This window comes from Microtus ochrogaster, linkage group LG1, assembly GCF_000317375.1.
Source record: "Microtus ochrogaster isolate Prairie Vole_2 linkage group LG1, MicOch1.0, whole genome shotgun sequence".
Taxonomy (NCBI): Eukaryota; Metazoa; Chordata; class Mammalia; order Rodentia; family Cricetidae; genus Microtus; species Microtus ochrogaster.
The window spans coordinates 57122651-57133023 of NC_022027.1; the positions used below are offsets into that span (position 1 = coordinate 57122651).

General features: G+C 42.9%; 1 protein-coding gene across 5 annotated transcripts in view; it reads right to left on the bottom strand.

Annotated features, from left to right (window-relative positions):
• The window catches only part of Evi5 (ecotropic viral integration site 5), a 139187-nt gene that overhangs the window by 37573 nt on the left and 91241 nt on the right, over positions 1-10373 (bottom strand). For all 5 annotated transcript variants that reach the window (XM_005359650.3, XM_013350923.2, XM_013350924.2 and 2 more), the window contains 2 exons: positions 8107-8253; positions 5974-6069 (listed from right to left, as the gene is read on the bottom strand). In XM_005359650.3, coding sequence (XP_005359707.2) covers positions 5974-6069; positions 8107-8253 — 243 coding nt within the window. The remainder of the gene's footprint in view (positions 1-5973; positions 6070-8106; positions 8254-10373) is intronic.

The following is a 10373-nucleotide window of genomic DNA, read 5'->3' on the forward strand; positions in this document are numbered from 1 at the left end:
AAAAAAAAAAAAAAAAGGATGAAACCATATGGTTTCTGGAATAGTCTTAGATTCAAAGACAGTTTGAGAAGACAGTTCTCTTACATTCATTAGCTATGTTGGTTAAGATCCATGAGCCCGTGTGACAGTGACTATGAATTAAATACTCGGTGTTCTCAGATCTCCTTCCTGTTGTTTCTAGGCCTTTTCTACTGTTGCCAGTCTACTGAACACTGTGTGTTTCATGGCTTTGAGCTATACTAACAAGTGTCTGCAGAATGTGCGCACTGGAATCTGTCTGCAGCAAGAGGGCCCTGAATCATATAATAACCCTAATAACTAGATGCAAGCGAGAGGAAGTGCCTACACCCAGCTCTCTGCGTTGTGATACAGTTACAGACTACCTGTTTCCAAATTTAAAAATGCTTGAAGTAAAAATGTCTTGAAAGATAAAGATCTTTTATTGTTTAATTAAGTTGTTCAAAATAAAAACAATAAATAAATATACTTCGAGAGTCAGATGGAAGCTTAGCAGCTAGTTTAAGAGGCTGTAAAGTATAAATCAATCACAAAGTTTTATGGAGAATTCCACGGTTCAGTAACTTCACACAACTAAAAGCATTAGTATTTTAAAGGTGATAGTAAAGACCTTATCACTTCCTTTCCATCTCTGTCAAAGTGCAGGCTGCTTTGGGCACACTGATTTAAACCTAGATCCCACATTCGCTGTCAGAACAGAATTCTGAGTGGGCGTCTCTAAGCCATCAGTAGTTGGGGTATTGCCCATCTGAGGCATCCCTAGAGGTTATCTGCTGGGCAAACCAGCACAAGTGGGTAAACGCTGCAAAGTACCAGGAAGAGGACCCACGCTGGATCTGTGCCACCTGTAACAAAGCCATGCCAACTCAAGGGCTTACTTAGCACAGAGTCTCTAACGTGTTTTTTTTATAAACCAACATGTTTATTTTTTAATAACCAAAATATAATTCATTTCCAGGGTTAAGTATCACATGGATTTAATCCTCATCTATTTTCCTCAACATAACAGCAAAAATGAACTTTCCTATGTTTTGTCCACTACTTGAAAATTAGGGACAGTCCTGTGGAGCCACGTAGAGCAGAGGTCAGGCGACATCTGGGTCAACAAAGAAGTGCAGACTCCACTAACAGGAGAAACGTTGGTTTCTGACCATTCCCACTGACATAAGACAGCACACACTTACAAGCACTATTCTGAATGAGGTTTAGTTCAAGCCTTTTATTAAATGTTATCTGACTGATCCCTCAAATACTTGAAAACCTTTTAATGACTTTCCGAATTACTCAGAGAAAAACCAAAACTTTTAGGTCTATTTCTTTCTCAGATTTCCTCCTTTCCCCCATTCTCCTCCACCTGAGACTGTTAACACAAGCTCCTGACTCTGGACAGTTAATTCTTTGCTCAAGTCTGCCCGTCTTGGGTCCTCTGGAAGAGCAGCAAGTGCTCTCGAGCCCTCTGTCCTCGTGTCCAGTGAACCTTACCTGGTCACATTAGCGGAGGACCAAGCGTCATAGTCTCAATCCTCTGTTTTCACTGAGGCAGACATCATCTTCTAAACTGCCTCAAAAGTAGTAGAATGTACAAAAACCTAAGTAGAAAACAGTATGCAGAGGGTCCAGAAACCTGCAGGAGCACAAAAGCCCCAGAACAGCACACGCTTGAGCACACTGGGCGCAGTGCTGAACGCAGGAGAGGGCGTGAGGATGGAAACAGGAGTCTCGGGGATAACCACGCGGAGGAGTTCTGATGTGATTGCTCGGTTTGTTTTAGGAAAGCACCTCTGGTAACTACTGGACAGAGACCGGCAGTGGAGGCTGGAAAAAGGAAAACGGATGGAAGAATTTCAAATGTTTCAGACACAACAGCCAGGAGATGGACAAAGGATGAGCAGGAAAAAACAGAAACGCTAGGACAGATTCAAAATGAGGGTTTTCAGTTTTGTTTGCGGCAAACGTTGGCAGGTGTTAGCTACTAAAGCTGAAAACTTGAATACCTTAGACAGGTACCTCTGGCCCGCATTACAGAAGGTAGGAAAGAAGGACCCTGAAGCTATTCCAGGCTGACCCTGAAGCTATTCCAGGCTGAAAATGTGCTAACAAACGGTCCAGTCATCAAGACTCAAGATACAAAGACCCAGAAAACTTGGGGCACAATAGGAAAACATCTGATTTCACAGAAGTCAAAATATGTTGATGGGTTGACGAGTGGATCAAGAAAATGTCCATGCATACAACGGGAGGCTACTCAGCCTTTAAACGGCTGGGGCTGCGCTAGTTCTGACTGTGCAGCCTGCAATCTCAGCACTCAGAGAGCAGAAGCAAGCGGATCATGGGGTAGAGAACAGCCTGAGCCATATAAACTTCTAGTCTGGGCAGCACAGTAAGATTCTGCCTCGAATACCAAAAACAAATAAATAATGACAAAAAGAAATGCTATCATTTGTGACATGGATAAACACATGTGCTCACTTATACTGGAAACCGGGAAAGCAGACCTTATAGCAAAGTAACAATAAAACGATTAGCACTGGCTCAGCACAGCAAGTTAGAGAAAAGTTTAAGAATATTCCATACATCTTCATTTCATTTTTCATAAAATGATGTAATATGTAGATTTCACTTTGAAAAACATGCAGAATATGAGATTCTTCATTTTAGTAAGTATTTGAACACAAACAAGAATTGATTTGGGGGCTGGAAATGAATCAGTGGGTAAGAAGTTTGCTCTGCATGATCAAGACCTCAGTTTAAATCTCCAGTGTCCACTGAAAAAAGCACATGTCTGTGACCCCAGCATTGAGGGGCAGACACAAGCGCATCCTAGGAGCTCACTGGCCTGTCAATCTACCAAAACAGCGAGTCTCTGGCTCAGTGTGACACCCCATGTTCAGTTCTGGCTTCTGCGTGTATACATGAGTGCACACTCACACATGCACAACACACAGGCTGTGAAGTCACAGGCATATGCCACCAACCCTAGCTAAAAGTCATGATTTAAATCTTGCTATTTTGTGATTGGATGTTTAGAAAGATGGTGCAGTGGTTTGAAAGAGAATGGCACCCACAGGCCCCTATGTTTGGTACCCAGCTGGTGGAACTGTCTGGGGAAAATCAAGAGGTGTGGCCCTGTTGAGACAGGTGTGACGTTATTGGAGGTACATCACTGGGGTAGGCTTTGAGGTTTTAAAAGTACCTGCCAGGATCTCTTGAGTCTAAATCTCTGTCCTCCTTCCCTCCCTCCCTCCCTGACACCACCTGCTGTCTACGGACCAGAATGGAAAGCTCTGGGCTACTACTCTGGCCCCGTGTCTACCTGCTTCCCACCACAGTAGCCACTGACCAACCCCGCCCCCATTAAATGTTTTCTTTTATAAGAGTTGCCTTGGTCATGGTGTCTCTTCACAATAGAACAATAACTTGGAAAAGTCAATATAGAATTGTGTATAATAGCATGATTTTAGTAACCAAAGCTAGGCATGGTACCTCACACCTATGATCACAGCACTCTGGATGCACAGACATGAGTTCTTATGGGAGTTCTAGACCAGTCAGCCCTACACAGTGAGTTCCAGGACAACCTGGGCTACATATCGAGACCTCTCAGAAAACTAAACTAATACTGTGCTGGCCAGTCTATGTCAACGCCACACAAGGTAGAAGGTAGAGTCACCTGGGAAGAAGGAACCACAATAGAGAAAACGCACCCCCTCCCAACACACACACACACACACACACACACACACACACACACACACACACCAGTTTTGCCTGTGGGCAAGCCTGTGGTGGATTTTCTTGATTAATGACTGTAGGTGTGCCAACCCTGTGCTGGTGGTCCTGGGTGCAGTAAGCAATGTTCCTTAATGGCTTCTGCTTTCGTTTCTGCCTTGAGTGTTCTGACCCTGACTTCCCTAGAAAATGAATGAAAAGCTGTAAGATGAAATAAACTCTTTCCTCCCAGGTTGCTTTGGAACTCAGTGTGTTACCACAGCAACAGAAACCATAACTAAGACACCAAACAAACAAACAAACAACTCCTGTAATACTCTGTTCATATAGGACACTTACTACTTTATCATATTTTGTAGTAAAAGCGTAGGACATGGGGCCAGGAGCTGGCTCAGCAGTGAGGGACATTGTTTACTCTCGTAGAGGACCCAGGTCCAGTTCTCAGCACCCACATGGTAGTCCAAATCATTTGTAGCTCTAACTCTAGGGTGTCCAATACTCTCTTTCTGACTCCACAGGGATGGTCTCCACATGGTACAGAGATATATAAACAGGCAAAATACTCATAAACATAAAACAAAACACAACAGAAACAGAACTAAGGAAGGAAAAGTAGGATATTTAAAATGACGTTGTGGGTGGAAGGTGGGGCAGGACTTCAGCATGGTGCCCCATCCTGACACCAAACTTGCAATCTCCTGCTTTAGCCTGGCAGGGGATTAGAATAATAGCCGTCACCACATCTGGCCCACGTTTACTTTTTTAAAATTCTAAATTTTCTTTTTAAAATAGAAGTGATAGTGCAGACAGATGATGAGTGTCATTCAAAATGGACTTAGAAGTTCTCTTAGATTTTAGATTTCAGATAAAAAAGCTTTTATGCATCAAAAGACTATCAACACCTTTGGTGCTGGGATAATCTCTTTGTATATCATGTGAAGATCCATCTCTGTTTACCTCACCTGCCAAAGGCACCTTCTGATTGGGTTAATAAAGAGCTGAGTGGCCAATAATTAGGCAGAAGAGAATAGGCGGGACTTCCAGGGAGAGACAGGAACTCTGGGAAAGAGTCTGAGATGGAAAATTTGCCAGCCAGATGCAGAGGAAGTTGGATGTATGGTACTGAGGAGAGGTAATGGGCCACATGACAAAATGTAGATTAACATAAACAGGTTAATTTAAGCTGTAAAACAAGCCTACGCTAAGGCCAAGCTTTTATAATTAATAAAAAGTCTCCGTGTCATTATTCAGGAGCTGACAGTCCAAACAATCCCCTGCTACACCTTGGTGCTGGAGAGACAGCTCAGCAGTTAAGAACAAACATTGCTCTGGCAGAGGACTCAAATTCTGTTCCCAGCAGCCACATGGTCGCTAGCAACCATCCATAAGGATCTGACGCCCTCTTGTGGCGTCTGTGTGCATTACATGCACATGGTGCAGACATACATGTAGGCTATAGATACATAAAATAAAAAATAAATCATGAAAAGAAAAGTACCCTGCAGAAGGAAACATTAATAAACCACACCACTGGACATGCTTGCTACTGAGAATGCACAAGTAACTCCCACAACTAATCACCAACAAGATAAACAGATCCTAATGGATGAGAGTGTGAATGGACTTTTCCCCAAAGAAGATAAAAAATGCTAAGTATCATGTAAAGGGATGCCTGGCACCGGCACCATTGCCCCTGGGAAATCACCAGTGTGCATGAGGCGGTGATGCCACCTAACACAGCAGGACGGCAGGCTTCCACTCTCCTGAAAATGTTCTGGAGGAGATGGTGTTGGTGGTCATACAACAGCATAAATATTCTTAATGTCACAGAATTGTACATTTTGAAAGTTTTATGCTATGTATAAGTAAAAACGCACCTGCTGGCTGAGATTTCTCAGTGGGTGGAGCACTTCCCTGAGCGGGAAGACCAGAGTTCAGACCTCAGCACCCATGTGAGTGGCAGCTGCATGTAAGGCCAAGCAGGCAGAGACTCAGGGGGGACAAGGGACCTGGAGCAGCTCACTAGCAAGATCAGCCTAAGTTAGTAAAGTAGAGAGCAACGGAGGAAAACATTCAACTTCACCCTCTGGCCTCCAGATGAATCCCCCCCACCCCACCCCCAAGTCCTTTGAGAGGGATGAAGTATTGAAAACAGAACCGCAGTCACCGGAAGGCAGATATACACACGCAGTGGTTCTGGTGCGGGCGGGAGCGGCTACCGTGTACCTGGATTTCAAGCTCGGCGATCTGCTGCCTCAGTTCAGCCACAGCGGCTATGCTGTCAGCTTCCCGGAGCCTCACAGCCATGACTTCCTCCTTGTTCTACAGCACCAAGAAAACAGACATAACCTGGCTGAGTCTGGAACTGAGATTTTTTCAGACTATACAAACTATCAAGGGCATAAACTGATATTCGTAGGGTGTGGCAGGGTCTGAGTCGGTACCTGCACTGCAGCAGTCAGGCATAAACATCCATGTCCCAGGGAACAACAACTTGGAAGAGGCCACCTACCAGTTCAAGTCAAATGTTGCCTTCAAGTGAACCTGCGTGAAGTTTATGAAAATCTTTCGAGATTCAAAGTGTTGGGGACAGAAATGGGGATTATGGGCTTGTGCTATTTTAAGTGAGAATATTCAAACTCGTTTATAGAGTAAAAATGTTGATAATACAGATACTATTCAGATACTTATATATGAAAAATAAAATGAGCTTTAAAGGTTACTCACCAACAAATCATAAGCTTTAATCATATAAAACATAATGAAAATGAATCTAATTTATGTAATAAGGGACGCTTCTCGGAGAAGTTATAGTTGTTACTGAATTGTACTCTAAGCGGGAAGCATGACAGGCTCTAGGCGCCGGAGTAAGAATAAGTGCACTAATATTAATCACCAGGATCTGCGAAGGTGGTGAAGACGCTGAGTTAGTGCAAGGGGCACATCAGAGTGAGGGTCCTGGGCACACTTCTAGGGTACTGAGGGAAATCCTGGGCCAGCCTGCCCAGTCCTCCACTGCTCCGAGTCCTTACCCATTACTGAGACAAACTCAAAACAAGTATCTTCATGGCCAAGTTCCACAAATACTTCCAAAGAACATTTTATTTTGCTAACAGGTGCCACGATAATATTAAATTCAGAAATACTATTAACAAATTGTCTGAAGAAAGCTGGCACTGCTATAGAAAAGATTACACTAGTTCTCTATTGAAGACAAATCACAAGGGCAGTGTGGCATCAAAACGTCCATCAGCCATCAGGGTGACAAGGTACGGTACAACTCACTGCGCCACCACTGCTTGTGTAGCCTTTGATACAACTTTATGGTTAAATTAGTCCAGTTGTACCTTTTTAAAGGGTCAGTTCTTGAGCTAACAATTGTCAGTATTGCCTACAGATTTCTTCAGTCTGAACTCTAACAACCATGAATATTTATCAGGATGTAATTTCATCTCTGGATCTCAGTGACACAGATAACCACTCCAGCTTCACTCCTGGTTTTTAATAACACCAGAACAAGTTGATGGAATTACAGCTTTGTGTGAGCAGCTGAAAGTCTCATTTCTCATAAAATAGTAAGCTGGGATGCATTGAGGGCACTGCGACTCTTAAAGGAGCTGTGCTGACGGATTAATAGTTCCTCTTAAAATGCCGCACCCTCTCCAGAAATCAGCTCTAAAGCTCGGACGACATGCATCTCCTCAGCTATTCTCGTATTTATGTACGTCTATCCATACTCTGCCTGATGCCCCAGCCCTGACCCCCCATTAGCTAAAGCTGCTATAAGCCTTTTCATAAAAAATTCAATTTATTTCAAATACTTATAGTTCTTTTTGAACAAAAAGCTTCATATAAACAAAAACCGATTAACAGATGGAAATTGTATTCATTTTTCTTAATCTACCTGTGCATACCCATTTCTGTTTCTGTTACCCAGAAAGCACTGCAACACTGCCTGCCTGCTAACACGGCGAGAATCAAGTAGGGAGCATCAGACCCTGCACCACTGCATCTTCAGGTGAGCCATCACAGCTGGGTGCTAAAGACACACTAGTCGATGGAGACACCAATGTAAGACATTAACTTAACCAAGTCTACGGTTAAAAATGAGGTTTCTTCTCTGCAATTCACCCTATGAACAAAATGAGTGAACCTTGTCTGAAAATTTAATCTTGGTGTGGTACATGCCTTGGATCCCAGCAATGGGAGGCAGAGCCAAAGGAATCAATGAGACTTTGAGGCCAGTTTAGTCCACAAAACAAGCTCCAGGCTAGCCAAGGCCATATATTGAGAGGCTGTCTCAAAAAGACAGTATATAATAAATAAATCTATAAAAGGCAGCATTACACCAACACTTACCTTGCATTCAATCTCTGCCTGTCTGCGCTTTGCCTCACTTAACTGGGTAAGCAACCCTTTGTTCTTCGCAGAAAGAGAATGCACCTTCTCCTGCAGACTGGTGACCTCTTGCTCTGCTCTTCGAAGCTGGTTACTGTTGATCTGGTTCTAATGAAAAATATAAATAGACTCACTATAGGTAAAAGACTGGAAATTTTTAATTAATTTTTAACCTGTAAATCTTACACTTCAACAATCTTATAAAATGTTTGTTTAAATGTTTATTAAAAATGGAAAAAGATATGAAACAGATCTTTAGTCAAGTGTGTAGCACATGTATCCATACTAGGGAGGCAGAGGAAGAAGCACCAGTAAGAGTTTAAGGACAACCTGGGCTACTCTGTGAACCTGACAGCCCATACTAACAGCAAGACCCTGTCTCAAAAAAAAAAAAAAATCTTTAAAACAAAAACATTGAATTCTTCAAAAGAATATTAAAACTCCTTAATCAACATACCAGAAAGGCACAGTGGCATACATCTGCAGTCTCAGTGTTTGGAAGGTAGAGGCAGGAGGACCTGGAGTTCTAGGCTACCTTTGTTCATTTAATACAGAGTTTGAGATTAGCCTGGACTACATGAGACCCTGCTTCTAAACACTAGAAATAAATACTTAAATAAACAAAAATATAACCTAAATATACCACTTATGCAAAAAATCTGTAAACTATGAGACCTTCACAGACAACCGAGAGACAATTATTTCTGAAAGCCTGGGGAAAGATACGGGAGACAAGAGCATAAACTGAACTGTCGGCCCTCTCACATCACCAATGAGTCAGGTGTTCTCTGATCTCGGGCAAGTTATTTAACCCTAACAAATCTCAGTATTCTGGAAAAACAGGCTTGCCTTTCGGCTGTGTCAGGAGGACTGTGAGGAGGGCACGCGCACGGGGACCGAAGAAAGAAGTTTGCAGGCGCAGTGAATGCTCAGCTGGCACTGTCCTTTGAATCATTCTGCCTCGTTCTATGAAAAATAAAAAAAAATAGTTCTATAAAAAAATTTAGATCTCTGATTTTAATGGGAAAGTAGATATAGTTTAAAAATTCCTCATAATAAGAAAATTATATAAGGACTTTACATAAAGTAAATACTTAAAATTATTAAAGGTACAAAAAATGGAAAAAATAAGAAGAGCTGGGCAATAGTGGCGCACGCCTTTAATCCCAGCACCTGGAAGGCAGATCTCGGTGAGTTTGAGGCCAGCCTGGTCTAAAAAGCAGGCTCCAAGACAGCCAGGGATACACAAAGAAACACTATCTTGAAAAATCAAAAAAGGACAAGTTCTGTAAGCCTGCTGTAATCCTGGCTAGTCAGTGCACTAAGCACCTCGGTGGTACAGCACTGACTATCTAGGTGTGAGCTCCAGTGCTATAACACATAAACAAAACACGCGGGTGTGAACACACAGCTCAAGGAGCACAGTTAATCCAAGGACGACAGAGGCAAACACATCCTCACCAAGATGTGTTATAACAAGACTCAGCAGGCTGAAGAAACAGGCAAGTAAAGGAAAACTGAGTCCAAATGAAGGGAAGATAACGAAGGCATTTTACCAGCCAACATATAAAAAAATTTTTTTCAGTCTACAAGAGTTTACTCAATTAAGTGCTCATATAAGGGCACAGGCACTTCAGGAGCCATGGGTTACAGTTCAGCCATGGCCAAGGCCAAGAACCAAACCACACATAACCAATTCCAAAAATGGCACAAGAAATGGCATCAAGAAAACCCGGTCACAAAGACACAAATCTCTCTCTCAAGGGGGTCAAACCCCAAATTCCTGAGGAACATATGTTTAACCAAGAAGAAAGGCCTGAAGAAGACGCAGGTAAGCAATGCAAAGGCAATGAGTGTGTGCAGAAGCCATCAAGAGTCTGTCAATCCAAGGTGGCCCCAGCCCAAGATGCCAAATGGCCCCGGTTATACAATCGGTCATCTTGCTTTCCTTGCTCACCCCAGGCTTGGGAACTGGATTAGAAGCTACCTGGCCAAGAGTCGTAGGCTCTGCCAGTCAAAGCTCAAGGATTAAACCAAGGTCCAGGCCTCAGATCCAGTAGTGCCCCTACGAAAGGTTTCTGTCTGCAGCGTGAAGGCAGGTGGGCTGGTGTCACACACCCACATGCTAAGTTAGGTGATCAGGGCCCTATGCTGTTTTACAAATAAACTTGAGGCAAGATCTGCTTTTTTTTAAAAAAAGAGCAAAGGCAAACTCAATGTAAAAAGTG